The sequence below is a fragment of the Emydura macquarii genome, unplaced genomic scaffold (assembly GCF_026122565.2).
Source record: "Emydura macquarii macquarii isolate MOO-44397 ecotype Brisbane River unplaced genomic scaffold, CSIRO-AGI_Emac_v2 contig_1230, whole genome shotgun sequence".
NCBI lineage: Eukaryota > Metazoa > Chordata > Testudines > Chelidae > Emydura > Emydura macquarii.
The window spans coordinates 1,758,514-1,777,192 of NW_027131367.1; the positions used below are offsets into that span (position 1 = coordinate 1,758,514).

Sequence of the window (18,679 nt, forward strand, 5' to 3'; positions counted from 1 at the left end):
GCCCCATGCACTTCACCCTCTGCAATGCGCATCAGGCCACCTCCCTGCTGTCACACTCACACACCACCCCGGTCCACACAACTCTGCACAGTCCTGATCCCACAGGCATCGCCAAACGGGACCAGCCCCAAGGTCCGTCTAAATGCGTATCCCATCTTCATCTGTGGCTAGTACCAGATGCTTCAGAGGAAGGGGTGAGAAATCCTGCAGTAAGAAGATGTGCAACAATCGCCCCCTCCCTCTCCCCTTGAAAATCTCCTGACTCCTGATGGAGGGTGGCTGAAGGCTTGAAGCCCTGGGCTTCTATCTCTTCCCAAACTCTCTTTTGAGCATTTATTATTACAACTCTGGATCGTGTGGTGGTTCATATAAATGTCCAGGCCCTCTTTGAATGATAGCCTTCCCCGAGAAAGCAGAGTTTCAAGGGTACAGTCGCTGTCCTCTGTCCCCAAGGACATGCTCCGGGAATCAGGCCACAGGGAGGTGGAGAGTGTTTTGATCATTTCCTTTGTAACCTCTTCCTCTGGGTTTAGGATTTCTCTATGAAGCTGCCACGTTCAGCCCAGCCCGGCCTGGTCGCAGTGGTGTGCTGTCCTGGCAGCTCTTTGAAGCTGCTAGCTAATGCTTCAGAATCTGATTTCGGTTGAAAAGGGGGGGAAAACCTCACAGCTGTGAGACGAGTAGAACTGCGTCTGCAAGGAGACTGGCACACTAGCTCTGAGGGGTGGGCACTGCTCTGTTCAGCTGGGAGGGGCTGTTCACTTAGTTCGCAATGGTGACATTTAAAGGGTCACCCCTATTTCAGTCCTCGGGTAAGGAAGGAGATGGGGGGGCACAGCTCTGCACAAGGCACTGTGGGTGAATCGTGGTGCGCCGGGGAGAGGCTATCGCGTATTGTTCTTCCCCAGTCCAGAATGAGCCACTCACAAGGAGCCTAGCAGAGCCTCTGGGCACGTAAAGCCGGAGGCACCCATCTGAAATTCTGACTGATTGCACAAGCTGCTGTGAGAACTGTCTCAGTCTGGCGACGCACGGGGGCGCAGCTTTCCCTTCCTTTACCACCCTGCAGCCGGCACAAGTGCTGCCTCCGTTCTGAGGGGCTGTGGGGGCAGGGGAGGGGAAAGGTGGGATGGCTTTAGTTTTGCAGAGCTGAACTTGCCTCCCCCTCCCCCCAGTCCTGATTGTGTGCAGCTGAGCCAGGCTGGGTGCACAATCCTCATTCCCTCTCAGCTCAACTCCCCCTGCCCCCCCATGCCCCTCTCCTCCCCTTTGAGAAAGAAAAGCCGGTAAGGAGGTGTGTACCAGCTGTGTTTGCCCCGGGGCAGATCTGCTCCCGTGCCAGCCTTGGCTACAATCTCAGTGCACTGACCTCTCTGCCGCTGGCCAGGGAGGGGGCAGTTGGGCTATTTTGCTGCTGTGCAGTTCAAAGCTTTTGTTCTAGACTGCCCCATTTCTGGACACTCACCTGATTCTCTCCGACCTGGCCCCTGGTTTGTCATTTACACTTGTGCAAAGCAGGTACACAATGCCGCCGACTCCGAATTCTCTACTCAAAGCAGCAGTGGCATTTGCTGGGCCATAGAACAGGTATAAATTACACCACCAGGTGCTCGGCAGTGGGGAATCAGGCCCACTGCTTATAGAGGGTGAAACCTGTCTGAACTAGCATCTGGGCTGCACTTTGTAGGGAGGGTTTGTTTGCAGGGGACAGCTCTGTACCATGAACAATAAAACAGTATGATTACAAGTGCCTCAGTCTGCGTCTCCCGTTCACTGGAGAAATGGTTTCTTTTTGAGATTTGCAGGAATGTCTAAACCCCCGGACACTGGCTGTGACTCAGGAGCCCCATGTGGGCAACAGATGGAGGGTCCGCAGTTCTGAATCTATAGCCAGGGACTTTGCTAGACGTGTCCAGATGGGCACGTCTCTGCTGTGATCCATAGTTCAGCGAAGGGGGCTGTGTGCAGTCCCTGCCAAAAGCTAAGAACTGGCTGGTTGTCATGGTTATTGGGGGAAGTATGTATGGGAAATACTGTCGGAGTTATGTAAGGTGGAATATTGTGTTCCAAAGTGAAACTGCTCACCTGGGTTGAGGCGGCTCTCAGCGCTAACTCAATGAAGAGTGAGAACAACAGACATCTTTCAGCCCAGCCCAACCCAGCATTTACTGCCTAAACAAGGTGCAGGCATGGGTCCTTTACAAAGCACAAAAGGGGGTGGCCAGCAGGGGTGAACTGAAGGTGACAAAATGCCTTAGGTTAGGAAAAGAGACAAAAGGTCTGAAACTGTAAATAGACTAAAGAAGGGCACAGATGGCCTCTGTTACGGAGGGGACACTGCCAGGGTGAGTGTCTCATGAAATGTGGACCCCAGCTCTCTCGACTGGACAAGCACTGGATGGACTGGCCAGTGGGTGATAAATACTTCATTAGACAGGAAAGGAACTTGTTAACAAGTATCGGCTCTAGATTGCGTTTTATATTGTTCTTTTATCTGTACCCATGTGTTTCCAACCCTTAGACTTGCTTCTATTTGACTCTGTCTTAAGCTTTGTCAGCTAAACTGGTGTATGGTTTTACTATAGACACAACTAGGTGCTGGATGCTAAGAGGAGCATTGAATGGAGGCAAAGCTAGTAAACTGGGGGACTCTGCTTCTCCGGAGGCAGCAAATCCAGAAGTTAAGGGCCTGGGCCTGGGCACTTGAGTGTAAGGAAGTGGGTGTGCAGGCTGGTCAGAGGGACCTGAACCCCGAGACCACACCTGAACTGTGGGGACTGTCTCCATCGATATATCCACACGTTAATTCCACTCTGTCCCCATGACTCGCTCAGGGACCCTAAGGCTTGGGGTGTGTAAATTGTTAGCCTGCAGTGGAGTGCTTGTGTTGCCCGCAGCCGGTAGTTTGTGGTGAGTTTCCCCCAGTGGACACAAACAAGGCTCTCTTGCACTGTAAACAGGTGGTGGCAATTCACTGTGTACCTCTTGGGCAACCCCTCAGTGTCACACTGTCTCAGAGACAAGGTGGGGAGGTGATAAAAGCTCCCTGGCTCGTTGTGCAGGTTCCCGTTGAGGGTGAGGACTGATAGACCAGCTATAGTGATTGCTCTGTGGAAAGTGTTCACCGGCACCTTTTTTATTATTTTCCTGCAGGAGTTCAGCAGAGTGCTTGTCTGGTTTCACCCACAGAGCTGTTGTTGAGTATTTAGTGCAGGGGACGAGGTATATCACAGTTGCTGGGTCACTGGCAGTACCTTCACCTTACCCAGACCTGAGGAAGAGCTGGGTGTGGCTGGAAAGCTTGTCTCTCTCGCCAACAGTTGGTCTCCTAAAAGATATTACCTCCCGCTCCTCGTCTCGCTAATGGTCTGGGACTGACATGGCTACAGCAGCACATACACCAACAACTGCCTGAGCACAGGGAGGGAGCAGAGAAATGAAACTGAAAGCAGGGTGATTTGTAAGTTTCAGAGGCACGCCCTCGCGAGAGCGGCTTTCATCTCTCCCTCCAGTGAGGAGTTTGCAGCCGCTTTCCCTGTTCCCTAGGGCTGCAGAGGCAGACTGGGACTGGTTCTATCTCCCTGCAAGGAGGTTTGTTTTTATCAATATTTCTATGGTAGAGCAACTGGGGGGTCCGGCTGTTAAGATGCACCCCACGGTACCAGCTATGAATTAACATTCCTCCAGCAGGGAAAGGGAGTCTCAGAACCGTTCCCCGCCGTGTGCCCCTGGTTGCATAGTGTTGTCGGCCGCTCCTAGAGAGGATGAACTAAACGTGCCTGTGAGCTGCCTTCCAGACCGAGAAAACGCCCGGAGCAATCTGGAGTGATGAGAGAGAGAAATCAGCTCTCTCCACTCCCAGGTACATGAGGATAGACACTGGGGAAGGTGAAGTCCATGCAGCGGAGGTGGGTAGGATGCCAGAAGGCACGGCCTGGCCTGGGAGACATCTCTGGGTAAATCTACATCACAAATGACACTTTACTCTAGCTAGCGAGGCTAACCAAAGTAGTTTAGAAGTGTTACCCCCATTTTACAGATGGGAAACCGAGCCACAGGGAGGCTAAGTGATGTATCCAAGGTCATACACACAATCTGTGCCAGAGCAGGGAATTTAATCCAAGTCTCCAATGTGCTATGTGAAGACCTCAGACTTGGGCTACAGTCGCTCAGGGGACACAGGTAGACCGACCTAGCCCCGGGTGCAGACAGCGTTAGGGGGACAGGACGGCTGTTCCTGCTGACACATAGCTACCGCCGCCTCTCCCATTGGCCTAGGAGTGTAGACATACCCTGAATCCCTTTCCCAGCCCTGGAGAAGAGCTGTGTGTGGACAAAAACCGGTCCAGTAAAAGCTAGTATCTCACCCCGGTTGTCTCTCACACAAGTGTTAGCAGGATGAGGGGCCTTGGGTAACAGAGAAGTAAATAAATTGTGTCTGCATCAGGTCTGCTGGAGGACTGACCCCCTCGCTCCCCCCGGTGGGTGTCTGGGCGCTCAGCCAGGCATTGCATTTCTGTAGCTGACTTGCCGGGTTATCACAATAGCACCTTCTCTCTCCTCCTCTGGGCTAGAACCCCGGCGGCGAAGCACTGCTGTCCCCTGACTTAGAGAGGGCCCGGGGCAGGCAGGGTGCAGGATCACAGACACAGCCACGCCTAGCGGGGGGTTGACGCTGTGCGGGGCCGTGTTCGGGTCGGAGCTTTTGCTTCAGAAGCACCTGCCCCGGGGCCTGAACACAGGGACCCTTCGCTCCTGCCCGCAGCTTTTCCTGCCCGCCCAGCTGTGGAAGCAGCGCCCCGGGGACGGGAGCCAGCTCTGCCCGGAATCCGCGAGGCTCCGCTCCCATGAGGCGGGGCGACCCCAGCTGCCGGGGGCGGGGGTAGGGGCAGGCGCAGGGCAGCTGCCCCGGGCGGAGAGCGGCGGGAGGGCGGCACACGGGGCTGCGCTGCGGTGACGTTTGGAAAGCGAAACTCTGCCGCTCGCTCTGGCAGAAGCAGAAACTGAAACTTTGCTGGGCGGGTCAGGTCCGGTCCTTCCCGAGGCTGCAGCGGCAGCCGGAGCCCCGCGGATTCAGCCGGGAGCCGGAGCGGTGCCGCCCCTTGCTGCGCTCCCTCCCCGCTGCTCCGGGCCGTCGGGGCGCAGCCGGTACCGGCCGGCAGGACGCGGAGCTCAGGTGGGCGCTAGGGCTCGGCCTCCCGGGGGCAGGGCTGGGCAGGGCTGCTCTGCTCTCCCTGCAGCGAGCCCGGGGCTCGCAGGACCCCGCGGGGAGGAGGGAAGGCGGCGGCTGCGGCCGGCGCCGGGAGGGAGTTAGCGGGCTCGGCGGGGCTCCTCGCCCGGCGGGGGAGTCGGGGGGGCTGTGGCTGCACCTGCACCTCCCGCCGTGTGTGTGTGAAGGGCTGGCGGAGGGCATGACCCAGCCGCTGCACGGCCCCGCCCGCTGCATGCACAGCCAGGACGGGCCCGGCGGGGGGGGAGCTGGACCCCCCCCAGGGCTCCCGTGCCTGCCCGGCCCAGCTGGGGGCGGCGCTGTGTGGTGCGGCTAAGGGGCGTGTGGACCGGCTGCCCCGAGCCCGAGCAGCGGGGGGGGTGGGAGGAAGCACGAACGCCCGCCCCGCCCCGCAGCCAGCGGCGAAAGTTGGTGGTGCAGGCGGGGCTCCCTCCGCTCGCGCTTGCAACCCTTCCCCGCGGGCCTAGGCTGCGGCGGAAGTCGCAGCCCCGAGGCACCCTGGGACTTGTAGTCCGGAAATGCCTCCTGCCGCCTCGCTCTTTCCTGGGGGAGCGGTTTGCATCCAGCGAGCAGTTCCCTGCGTTGCCATTGGCCGAGCGGCTCAGCTCATTTGCATGGGCGCTCAAGGACGGCGAGGCAGCCCGTTATGTGCCGCGGGATGAGCGGCGAGCGGATTTGCATGCTGGCCCCGCCCCCTGCTGCCCCCGCCCCACCCCTTCATGCAGGAGAGGCTGCAGGTAAAGGGCTCGTGAGGGGTGGGGGCGGGGCACCCCTGGTTGGCCTGAGGGAAGTGGGGGGGCTCCCTCCTCCGTGCAGGGCTGGCTAGGGGGTGTCTTGGGGGGCCAGCCCCACTCCCTGCCCGAGGGGGGTGCTGACAGCACCCCTGTGACCCTGCTCTCCTGGCCTGGGGGTGTCTCAGCGGGGGGGGCTTCGAAACTCCACCTGGCCGGGGGCAGTTTTGTGGGTCTTTGGCCAGGTGCCCCAGAGGCACTGGAGGGGTGCGTGGCCTTCCCCTGTGTGCCCCCGTGTCCCAGCGCAGACCTGCCCTGCTGGCCCCCCATGCACACGTCCCGTCCTCCACCTCGGGGCCACCCACGTGAAGCCGTGTCCCCTGCGTGCGTGGTTCCAAGTTCCCCCATCCCCGGCCTAGGCCACGCCCGTGGTTATCATTCTTCTTCTTTAGTTGCCTAGCAGTAATGCCTGGACGCCCCAGTTCCATGGTGCTGGGTGCTGTACACACACACGACATCACTGTGGAGTCTAGTGATTTTTTTTCTTCTTCATCTTTTTTTTTTTTTAAACAGTATAAAAATTAGTTTCAGCCCAGAGTTCCCTGATGGCTTTTGTGGCTTTACAGTTGTACTTCCTGGCTTTTAAAACATTTTTCTCCCCATGTTGCTCTTTTGCCAAAATCATGCAATCAGCAGGCAAAACTGACTCTACACCAAGTGTCATCAAAGGCACACAATAAGCAAAGTGAAGGGGAAAAGGGGTGTGTGGGGAGAGCTGTGTGTGTTTTCCAGTTTGTTTATTTTGTGCATAATTGTCCTCTGAACTTGTTACCATACACACACAAAGGAAAGGAAACAGTGGGTTACGTTTTACAAATCTGTGTTTTTGTTAAGTCTGTATGCGCACATTCTGTTAATGATTTAGGCTCTTAAAACAGTTTTAATTAATTTATTTTGCTTAAAATATTTGCACATGCTTTTTAAAATAAATGAGCTTAACAATTGAAGTCTCTGTGCTTGTGAGGTGTGGGAAGCAGGGAGATTGTTTCACTTTATGCCCAAGTAATGGTGTGTGAGGCCTTGAGGTCAGATAGGGAACATTTCTGTAGCTTTCACATTTTCTCAGTTTCCTGAGGGTGAAACTTAACAAGGGCCCAGGGTCATGTGACAATGAATCAATGTTTTGCTGTCTCTCTTACCACGTGTGTCTCTCCCTCTTCTTGCATTGAAACAGGCTGCATAAAGCTTTGCCCTGAAGTGGCAGCGGGCAAGTATGAAGTGCCCTCAGTGTGCCTACATTTCTCAAGATGCTTCTCCCAACTTCTGCAGCAACTGTGGGTTCAGGCTGGTCCTCCCCATCAGCACACAGAATAAGGAAAAAGGTAGGAGGATGGGGGTGACCTGGATTTACTGCTTCACTGACTGGAGGATATTGCAAGGAGGGGAGGCTATTTGATATATACAAATGACATGCAAATAGCAACCAAGGCTGCTGGAAGCCAGCGTGTGGCTGGTGTTTGTTGATAGGTTGCTGTGGTCAGAGCTGCTGGACCTGGGCTGTGGCTTTACACAGACACTCAAGGTGTGACCCGCATGCTGGTAGGCTGATTGTGAGTGACCCAGGTTGGAAGCTACTACAGCAAAGTACTGTGAGGCACCCAGCATTGCAGGGCAGGGGTGACACAGCCCATCACTTGTCTGGATTGCACCCTGGAATGTCACAGTGGGACAGTCAGCCATTCTTGTTTTCAGTGTCAGAGTGTGTCAGTGACACTCATATAGATGCAGTATAAAAAACAACATGGTCACACCTATGGGACTGTATGAATTCATGTGCCCGCCATTCAGCCTTTGTAATGCCCCAGGAATGTTCCAGTGGCTGGTGAGTATCGCCTGGGCAATGAAGGTCTTCCTGTACTTGGATGGCATCATTGTATACACCATGATGTACGAGGAACACCTGAAACACCTGGACATGGTGTTCACCCGACTAACTCAACACTGACTGTTGAGATTCCCTCTGAGACCATTTCCAGTTGGCTTATCCAGAACCCCTTGTTCACTTCTGGGGGGAACACTTCATCCAGTTTTCTAGGATCCAAAGCACTCAGTTTGACTCTGGATTTCGTTACTCAGGTTCCTTTATTTGGCATATGGCAAAGCTACAGGTGAATTGATCATATTCGAGTGTAGGGGGTGGGTATAGGGCATACTAGCTTCTTGATAACCAATGTGGGGAATCAGAAGCACAGTTTGTGGCTGGTTGGGAAGCCTGGCTTTAGTGCCACCCACCAGTGCTGGGAGAATCTGCTTTCCTTTTGCAGCCTGCCCTGACCTTGGCATTTTCAGGTGGCTATCCTAGGCACGGAAGGGTCACAAGGAGTGGTGCAACAACTGCCCAGTCTGCACCAGCAGAAGAAACCTGGAGTTGGGGACAAGGCCCCCTCCAGAACAGTATCTCACATTCCTGGTCTCTGCGCCCCTCAGGGATATCACTGCGAGAGCAACGGTAGAAGCCTTCTGCTACCATGTTGTCTACCACGACTCTACCTCACCCAGGTGCTCATGGAACAGAACATGCTCTCTGACCTATAGATGCTCAAGGAATTGTCCTCTCTCTATGGTAGCTTCAAGCTAAGGATGATGGCCTACCACCCGCAAGACAATGGCCTCTATGAGCGAGCCAACCAGATGATGCCAGAGGGGCTGAGGACCCCGTCAGAGGCTCAGTGGAGACACTGAGCTTCCTGCCTGTGGGAGCTGACCTGTGTGCATAATAACATGGTGCTCACCTCCTGGAAGTACACTCTCAACTTCCTGATGTTTGGCAGGCATTCCCGGCTGCCCATGGACATGACATTGGACATCCAGCTGAGGACCCCAGGGTTCAGGGGCTGCAGAATGTGTCCATGAGCATCACCGGTGCCCCTGGGAGGCAGGCTGGACTGTAGTCCCTAATGTGGGCCAAGCCTGTGACAGACAGAACGTGAGCTGTGACAGACATGGTGCTGGGCCATTGGTGCTGAGGGACTGGGTCCTACTCAAGCAGCAGAGGCACTCTAAACTGGATGCAGCCTGGGCCCCCGAATCAGACATTTCCTGTGGGATCCTGTACCCCACGTGCCTGGTATACCTGATCTGAGCAGAGCTGGCAGAGAGATCAGAGAAGGTGGGGTCTCCCTGAACATGCTCAGGCCTTGCCACTTTGAGCCCAAGCCACCAAACAGGGAGGGGTAAGGAGATTCTAGTCCTAGTAGCCAGGAGGCAGGGCTGGAAGGAATCACAGGGCTCCCCCACACGGGAAGCACCCAGCCCTGGTCCTGGCCCCATGGCCAGGGAAGAGCAGAGTGAGGAGGTTGGAGGCACCTGAGGTATGTGAACTTGGGCCCCATGGCCCAGGGGCTGAGGTGACCCAGGGGCAAAGGGGAACAGAACAATGAGGCAGGATGTTCTCAAAGGCCAAACGGGGATCCCCCCAACTGAGGCAGCAGTGTTGAGGGCTGTCAAGGTGCGGGGCATGCCTGCTACCTGGGGACAGGTGTGTTTATGGGGGTGGTACTGGACTGAGTGCCCCTGCCCTCCTCTCCCCCCCCCCCCCCAATAGCTGCACAAATGTGATTGGCTGGGGGGTGAGTGCCACTCTCCAGGACAGGGACACAGAGAGACCTATGGACCACCTGGGAGGGTTTGAGCCAATGACCAAGGAGGGGGATGAGCTGGGGAACTGGGAGAACTTGTTGTAGGAGGGAGAACAAAGAAAGAGCAGCCGCTGAGCCAGGGCAGAGAGACACCAGAATGGAGGTAGGCAGAGCTGAACTCGGTGCTGCTTGGAGGAGAAACAAAAAGAGACTGTTCGGGACGCACAGCCTGGAGCTCACAGGCCAGCTGCTACCACACAGTAAGCAGCAGAGGGCATAGACAGGTTGGACTGACCCAGGGGTGCTGCGGTTGCATCGAGACCAGGCAGAGAGTCTGTGTGCGTTTAGCTAGGTGGGAGGAGGTGGGGTAGGGGCGGGCTGTGTGTTGTATCAGAGCAAGGGAGTTTGTGTGCTAGAAACCCTAACCTGGCTCTGCTCTGCCTGGGTTGGATAAAAGTGTTGTCCTGTTGTTAAACACTCTGCTTGTTCCAAGGGTTACCTCTGATCTTGTAGGAGAGAGGGTTGGAGTCTGTGCAGAGGTGTTTGGCTGGGACCTGTTCCCCAACCCGGGGAATCTCCCACCTGACAATGGGTAGGGTTAGACTCAAATTGCCTGCCCTGTCTCTATTGTATAGATGACATCATGATATTTTTATTGCAGTAGCACCCTTGGACCCCATCTGGGTCGTGTTGTGTTGAGCACTGTGCAAAGGATTTTTTTTTTAGGAAAAAGGAGGCCTGAAAGGTTCAAGGTTCTTTTGTTTTTGTTTCTGAAATTTCCTGATGGCTTTTTACTTTAGCAATATTTGGAGTGTCAAGTCTGCTTTTCATGGGTTTGGCAGGAGGAGCTCTAGTGCCTTAAACTGAGCGGGCAGCAAGCGTTGAATCTTTAAGCAGCTTCCTTCTCCAAATGTTAAATAATCATTGACGTTAAATAGGTGCTAACAAAACACACACTATTTTGAGCAGTCTGACTGAAAATCCCTTCTCTCTCAACTGCTCCGCTTTCAGTTTCTAGCAAATGTATCTTACCTCTGCACTACGTGTCTAGTTATCATACTGTAATAGTAATGGGGTTTAATTCAGGGCCTGAGCCAAATGGTTTATCAATATTTTCATTAAAATGTTTCTGCTTTAAGGTTGTTTAGTTGTCATTGCCATCTGAGGAGACAAAACAAATTCAGTGTATGTTTTATGAATTGTATTGAGGGGAAAAAAAACCAGGCAAATGCAAAGCTACCTTCCCTGCAACCCTAAACAATGCAATAATCAAATTGAAGTTACAGGGGAGATCAGATGAATTAGCCAAGGAATTAACAGCATAAATTGGAATAAATAATTAAACAAGAAAATAGATTAAGACCATTTCTTGTTCATTTACCTGAACTTTTTGAGGTGGCAATTGGAGCTGCCAACACCCCTTAGTACCTACCCGGAGATCTCCCAAGCAAATCAGGGGGTTGCAGCTTCGCACCCCGACTGCATTGTGCAGTCTGGTAGAGTGTGGTCAAGCTTAACCTCTGGTTCACTTTTGGGGCCCTCCCTCCAACTGATGTTCCTCCACTGTATGCGTCTGAGGCCACCACCCGATGTTTTTCTCCCAAGCAGGCAAGAGCTGGGGAACAATAGGAGAAGACTCCATCAAAACGGTTACAACTCCTTATCTGGGTTAATAGTTAGGGACTGATGGATCTTGGGACCTCAAGGTCTAGCCACTTCCCTGGACCTAACTTACAGACCATTGCCTTTTGACCTACAGAATCCCTTACTCATTCAAACCTCATGCTCACATTTCATCAATGACACTTAAAGCAAATCTACACTGCACAATTAAATCAGCTTTAAGTTACGTCAACATACAACCGCTGCAGTAATGAAATTGCTTTTGCACGTCCACACTATGCTTCTTGTGTCAGTGGTGCACGTCCACACCAGGAGCGCTTGCACCAGTTTTACTGTCAGCATGGGGTATTGTGGGGTGGCTTCTGAAAGGCAGCAATAGTCAATGTAAGCAACGCAGTGTCTAAATTGACACACGTCAACCTAGCTACATCAGCCTAAGCCCCATGCCTCTCACAGAGGTGGAGTTATTAAGTCGGTGTTGTGGACAAGCTACGTTGGTGGGAGCTGCATTTTAATGTAGACACTTATAGAGTTATGTCAACGTAAGCTGCTTTATGTCAACCTTAATTCTGTAATGTAGAGCAGGGCTTGGGGCCTCACAATCCACAGTAAGAAATTACAGAACTATCACCTATGGCTTGACTAGGTGAACTGAGTGAAAGGTCATCTTTCTCTAACAAAGCCCGGAGACGAAACTGCTTCAAAGCTGCTTTTGAGATTCTGTTAATATAAAGTCATTAAAAAATACATCAGATTTAAGTTCATACTTAGCTCTATAGCAGTGTATGTGCTCTACAGAAGTCTTTCAGCCTAGACAGGAGCACAGGACTTGAATTTCTAATGTAAAACACAAGTGAAATTATTTCTCAAATCCTTTCAGGCCTCTTTCATGCATCATAAAGAAGCAAACAAGGGCACAATGGTGATTTCTATGCCACCTCCTTTGAAGGCCACCTTCTCTATTACATTTGTCAGAAATGACGAAGTTTGTTATTTAAAACCACCACTTTATTTTTGGAATTTTCTGCATTGTATTTGTTTCCTTGTGGAGTTTTTTTGCGGGGAGGGGGATAGATTTTATGCTTTGGCTTTTGTGATTTATTTGTGTTCTTCCTGTTCTCTAAAGGGATAGATAAGCTCTTGGGCTTTGCTGGCTTTGCCTTTCATTCACGTGTGCACACACTAAAGCCCTGTTCACTCCACAAGTGAGCATTGAGTTTGTTTAAATTCTGCTCTGAGGTTTATGCAGGAGGAAACTGGTAACATGTATGACACAATGGTGAATGCACCACTCAAGATGCTACTTCATAAAGCCATGGCACATATGGGAAGCTAGAAGTGGGGGGATTCCTGGAGGGGAAAAAGGAAGGAGTTGAGAACAATGGAAGATGATTGGAATGACATCTTGACAAAGGCAGGTCAAAAAATGTGAAAAATACTCAAGGTGATACACTGAGCACAAAAACACTGTGAAAAACAGCAGCTATAAACAAATACCTGGCAGGCTTAGGCAGTGTTGATTTACTACTTGTCCAATACCAAAATGAGTTCTTCCTTGGAATCTGCAGCTCTCATGTTGTGACAGCTTCTGCATGATGGGATGGCAGGTATGGGCGGAGGTGTGGGTGAAGGAGAGCTCTGAAGAGTTTTCTTGTGCTGTGTGTCTGACCCCATCTTCTGCACCGCAGACTGCAACTCATAGCATGTCTCATCATATGTTTCTTTTGCTTTCTCATGGACTTTCCCCTTCCTGTGTCTCTCGTGACCCATTTGGAGCTGCCCTTTGGGAATTTATGGATACTATGTGCTGGCCTGGTTATTGAGATGTCTACTGTATGAATATATTCATTTAACTCAGTTAAGGGGCTGTTTGAAATGTAGACAGGAAGGAGAATGGTTCAAGAAAGATAGGTGGCTATCAGCCCACACTTAAGGGTCATTAAGGGACAATGCTTGAACTGTTAGCTTTAAGGTACAGCTAGACCAGTAATCCTGGCTTTTTACAGAGGAGGAGGGGATATTTTGCACTGAACACAGGAGGGGATGCTTTGATTTGCAGGCCTGGGAGCCCTCTCTAATCTCCTATTTTGCAGTATAAATTCAACGACTTGTGCTGTTTTGGTAACGTAATGCAAGTGGTCTCAGAGAGGGCCTTCGACGTTAGTCATTTTCCATGGCCCTTCTTTCTTAACCTTAGTTTAGGGCTGAGAATTCCTCCTTTCTTCCCTTCTCACGTTATTTCCAGTGTTAGCTTCAGAAAGGGAGTGGAAGCAATTTTCATGTCTCAGCCCATACGTATAATCAGCATTTATGAATTTTTTTTTTTTTTTTTTGCTGTCCCTGCCCCACTCCAGTTGAAAATTACTTTTTCTCTCTCCCTTGTTTCCTGACTGTAAAGTTAATAGAGAACTTTGTCTCAGCTGTAGGAAGTGGAGATGTAAAGCCAGCTCCAGGCCCGGAGGTGGAAGTGGAGTGTGGGAGAGAACTGAAGGCAGAGGGTGTCTTCTCAATGCCAGCTGCTGATGGACGATCACCGACCAAAGAAACCCAGGGAAAGCCGGGAGAGTCGCTGTCAGAGAGCTTGGGGACTCAGAGCAGTGTCTCAAAGAAGAAAGTGAGTAGGTTTGAATGCGCTGGTGCAGACTGTGTGCTGTGCAGAGACCTGGGGGATTCTTCACATTTTCCGGCAGTACTGGAGTGGGTAAGGTCACAAGAACCAAGTAGCACAATTCAAGCAAATAACTCCTCTGCTTTCCCATTCGTTCATGGAAATGCTAATGCCTTTTGCTGATTGTTCTGTAACTGCAAATTACATTTTTTTTAATGGAAATCTGATATATATTCTAACACTATATGTTTTGTGGCAAATGGTGTCTCAGTGTAGGTAGCTGAGATACTGAATTATACAGCTACCCCTCACAATGCCTTTCCTGCAATAATAGAAACAACAGATGAATACAGGAAAGCTTTAGGATTAAAAATCAGTCTGTCCAAAATAGGGATGTAAAAATTAGTTTAATCAAAAATCCGTTTAAATGTTCTAAAATTAGAACATTTAAACGCTGGGGGGATAGCCGCAGCTGGGCAGTTCTCACTGGTGGGGAAGCATGGAGCCCAGCGTGGGGGAGCAGTCACAGCTGGGTTCGCCCCACCACCCTGGGCTCCGCGCCTCCCTCCCCTCATGGGAAACCAACCCAGCTACGGTTACCCCTGGCCCTGGTGCTGGGCTCCTCGAGCTGCTAGTTTGCTATTTTATATCCTGCCTGTTATTTACTGGTTTTCTCATTTGTTTTCTCATCATTTCTTTGGTTTACTCTATTATGTTTGGTTGTAATGCAAGGAACCTTCAGGCCTGTATCCTGTATGATTAGCTTCAGCAAGTTAATGTAAATGTGGTGCAGTAAGCTTGTGACCTTTATCATGGATAAATGGCCTAACGGTCACCCTTTAGATTTTGGGGAACTAGACATGTTTACCTGAGAGTAGGATATTATGTTGGTGAGGAAGTTAGCTTTAGGCATGGAAGATTGGGCATTACTAACATGCAGGTGAGCCAGACTGGTTCCAGTCATATATTTGTCAGTGTTTAGTGGAGACATGGGGATCTTGGCATGACCCCAAACTTTGACTAACTGCTCTGGTTGAAAAGGGTCAACAGGACTCCTCCTTTAGCAATTTGTCCATGTTTCCACTTTTTGTAGAATTTCTTTTTGATTTTCAGGTCATTAAAGAGCTCTTGATGGAGCCACATTGGCCTGATATTCTTCCTGTCTTTCCTTCACACTGGGATAGTTTGCTGTTGCACCTTTAATCTTGTTACTTAGACATTGCCAGCTCTCCTGAGATACTTTTCCCCTTCCATTTCCTTCCAATGAGACCTAACTTACCAGTTCTCTGAGTTTCTTAGTGTGCTTTTTTGAAGTCCATTGCCCTTATTTTGCTGCTCTCTCTCTCCTTCCTTTTGTTAGTATCATGAAATCTATCATTTCATGATCACTTTCACCCAAATTTCCTTCAATCTTCAGATTCGCAATCAATTCCTCCCTGTTAGTTGGAATACAGTCTAAAATGGCTGTCTCTCTGGTTACTTTTTCCACCTTCTGCAACAAAATGTTGTCGTCAATACATTTCAAGAATTTATTGGACATTTTGCGTTGTGTCTTATGACTTTTCCAGTGGGTATCTGGGTAGTTGAAGTCCCCCATTACTCCCAGGTCTTGTTTGGGATATTTTGTTGTTTGTTCTGGAAATGCTTCTTCCGCATCCTCCTCCTGATTTGGAGGTGTATGGTAGACCGCTACCATGACAAGGTCTCTGTTCTTTTCTTCTTTCATTTTCAAAGACTTTCAACTGGTCTGCATCTCACTTCCTTCTGGAATGCAGAACAGGTGTATGTATTCTTGATGTATAATGCAATTATCTCTGCCATTGCAAAGATTGAGACAAGAAAGCCATGTTGAAGACAAGACAGCGGTAGTTCTCTGCCTGCTCTGCGGGTGAAGTGGCATGCACTGGGAAGTGGCAGTTTTAAATAGTTTTAAACCATATGTATTGTTAAAAGGATATATTAATTACAATTTTGTGGCCTGGACTCGCCCCACCCCACCCCTTTTCTCTTGCTGTTTTCCTCATGACTGGACTGTGACATTTCGTATACTACGGCAAACCACTAGCCCCAGTCAGGCTACTGGGGCCTCTACTCAAAGTTAGTTTTACATTCATCCTGTGATGAAATGGAATGTGGCCTCAGAGTTTGATACCATTTGGAGACTGGCACCAATTCATGAAGATGCAAGTGCAGAGCCTGAATAGCTGTCAGTTTCTGTAGCACGTATCACTGTAGTACTCTAATAAAACGTTTTAATCTAAGCATGTATCTCTCTTATTCCTCTGTGAGCAGGTGGGCAGATCTATCTGATCAATTTATTATGATTTTGAGATGGGGGAGGGGTATTGGTTGGCTTTATTGTTTGACCATCGTGGCAGTATAGTAGTGCCAGAATGTTTGTTTCCATAAAACAAAACCAGATCACTCCAAATGCCTCTGTGGCTCTTCTATTCCATTTTTGCATGCTCTCTGCAAACCAGGAAACCTTTGTCCACCCAGCTCTAAATCTGGAGAAAACTCTTTTTCTAACATAAACTTCTGCCTGACTTTGTCTATGTTTCCCTCGTAAGGATTCCCACTTATTGAATAGAAGACGTTGCTTCTGAAGCAGTGTCTTCTCCAAGGCCTAAATGTGGGCACATTGGTCAGGGAAGCTTTGACCTGTGTTAATGCAGATTAATGGAAAAGATAATCCAGCAGGTCCCCATGTGAACAATGTTGGATCTTGATTCTTTTTTCTATCTTTGTTGCAAAGTCCTTTGTTCAGCCTGTCACCTTTAGCATGATAGGATGCAGATGGGTTATTCCTAGAAAACAAAAGCATGTGCTCTCTCTGCATGCTGCCTCTGAGCCATAGGCCCTGTCAGAAGCAAAGGAGGGTTGGGGTCTGAACATCAGTATAATTTATTACTGTGTTTGTGTTACCATAGCATCTGAGAGCCCTAATCATGGACCAGGACCTCATTGTGCTAGGTGCTGTACATGCGCAGAACAAAAAGACAGTCCTTGTCCCAAAGAGATTGCAATCTAACAAGAGGAACAGCCTGCTAACTCCATTAATAGCCTGACAAGAAGTTTAATCTGCCACCTTCTCATTTATCATACCGCTAGACAGCATGTCTGTTAGAGCCACTTATTTCCATTACAGAGACAAGGTGAGGGAGGTGATACCTTTTGTTGAACCAGCTTTTGTTGGAGAGAGAGATGCTTTCAAGCTATACAGAGCTCTTCCTCAGGTCAAATACAAGGTCAAATGGAGAGTTTCACATAAGTAGTTAGCGCATATTCTAAGGGTCTGTCTACACAGCAAAGAGAAACCCGCAGCTGGCCCAGTGACGGCTGACTCGGGCTCAAGGGGCTCGGGCTGTGGGGCTGTTCCACTGCTGCGAAGACTTCTGGGCTCGAGCAGGAGCCTGAGCTCTGGAGCCCTCCCACCTCAGAGTCCTAGAACCCAGGTGTCTACGCAGCAATGAAAAAGCCCCACAGCTGCAGCCCCACGAGCCTGAGCCAGCTGGCCCTGGGCCAGCTGCAGGTGTCTAGTTGCTGTGTACACGTGCCCAAAGGGACGATTCAGGGGGAAGTGGCCCGTTAACACTCCTGCAGTCATAGGATAGAAAGGGGGGTTGGTGAGTTACAGATCGTTGTACAGTAATAAGCCATAAATCCATGGGAGCGACATGTCTACAACAATATTGCATACCCTTGTTTCCAGTGCCAGTTTGGTTCCTATAGGAATTGCAGTGCCAGGTTCCTTGTATGGTCTCTCCTCCTCCAGTGTAGCGTGTTGGTGAACCAAGTGGTAGTTGGAGAGGGTATGCTTTCTGCCCCAAGTCTCTAGCTGTGTACGGATAATGTTCATAAGGAGCTGCAGGAGGAAAATCTGACTTGTTTCAAGTAGGGAAAATAGGAAAATATTTTCTTTTAAATCGCCCATTCCATAAAGTGCAAGCTACAGATAAATACCACCAGAAAAAGTACTACTCATCCCACCCTGACAGGTAGATATTGATTAGCATTTATATTTCACTTCCTAATCCTGATCTCTCTGCAAGTGAAGTCATTTTTCAACAGAGAGTAAAAGCTGCAAGCGGTGTAGACTGGAATGAGTTGGATGATGCTAATCCCCTTTTCAGGAAGAGGAGAAAGGAGAAACCAGACCAATTTGAAGAGAGCAGCCCATATCCTACAAGCCCACAGCAGGTAGTTCTCCTGGGTAGTTCCTCTACGTGGAGCAGCCTAAGCAAACCTAAGCAAGCGTATTGCCCTGAAGCTCCAGTTACTAGCACAGGTGTCTGTTCTAGGTCGACAGTTGGATGCGAGCCTGAAATGATTGAGCTTAAAAACTGCTGTCAGCAGTTTCCTGATTGGTGCCTGCCTGGCGCACTGGGCAGAGCAAGTGCATCTGTAATTCCTGTGTATATGTAGTTCTGAATCTGGAACCAGTCTAGGATCTTCCACTTCTGTTCACAATCTCTGTGCTGGCAAATGAGGCAGATGGGTTTGTTGTTTCTCTCCTTTCATCAAATACATCTACACCTATCTCTCCTTGAGCTTAATGTGGTGCTTTGCAAATAGCTGTGCATTGTGGTTTGTGCTTGGTTACCTGCAATGCAGCTGTGTGCTCTTCGGAATGACAATCAGAAGCAGAAGGTGTGAAGAAGACCTTTGTGTTTCTTCCCACCTGCCCCAGTATAAAACCAGCAAATATGATTAATCCAGTTTTGGTTTGATGATTTTGACTGACAGTTGGGTGAGGAAGCAAGCCACTTAGTTTTGGAAGGGGTCATAAGAGGATTTTGAAACAGGAAGCTTCAGGGTAACCCCAGATACAACTCTCTCACTTTCAGCT

General features: G+C 50.2%; 1 protein-coding gene across 7 annotated transcripts in view; it reads left to right on the plus strand.

The window, feature by feature from the left end:
• Positions 1–7,219: 7,219 nt before the first annotated feature.
• The window catches only part of RNF213 (ring finger protein 213), a 79,108-nt gene continuing 67,648 nt past the window's right edge, over positions 7,220–18,679 (plus strand). For 5 of the 7 annotated variants that reach the window (XM_067547222.1, XM_067547221.1, XM_067547223.1 and 2 more), the window contains exons 1-3: positions 7,220–7,343; positions 13,643–13,836; positions 17,902–18,030. In XM_067547222.1, the coding sequence (XP_067403323.1) occupies positions 7,235–7,343; positions 13,643–13,836; positions 17,902–18,030 (432 nt within the window). In that variant the 5' untranslated portion in view covers positions 7,220–7,234. The remainder of the gene's footprint in view (positions 7,344–13,642; positions 13,837–17,901; positions 18,031–18,679) is intronic. The other 2 variants (XM_067547226.1, XM_067547228.1) reach the window with 1 other exon arrangement.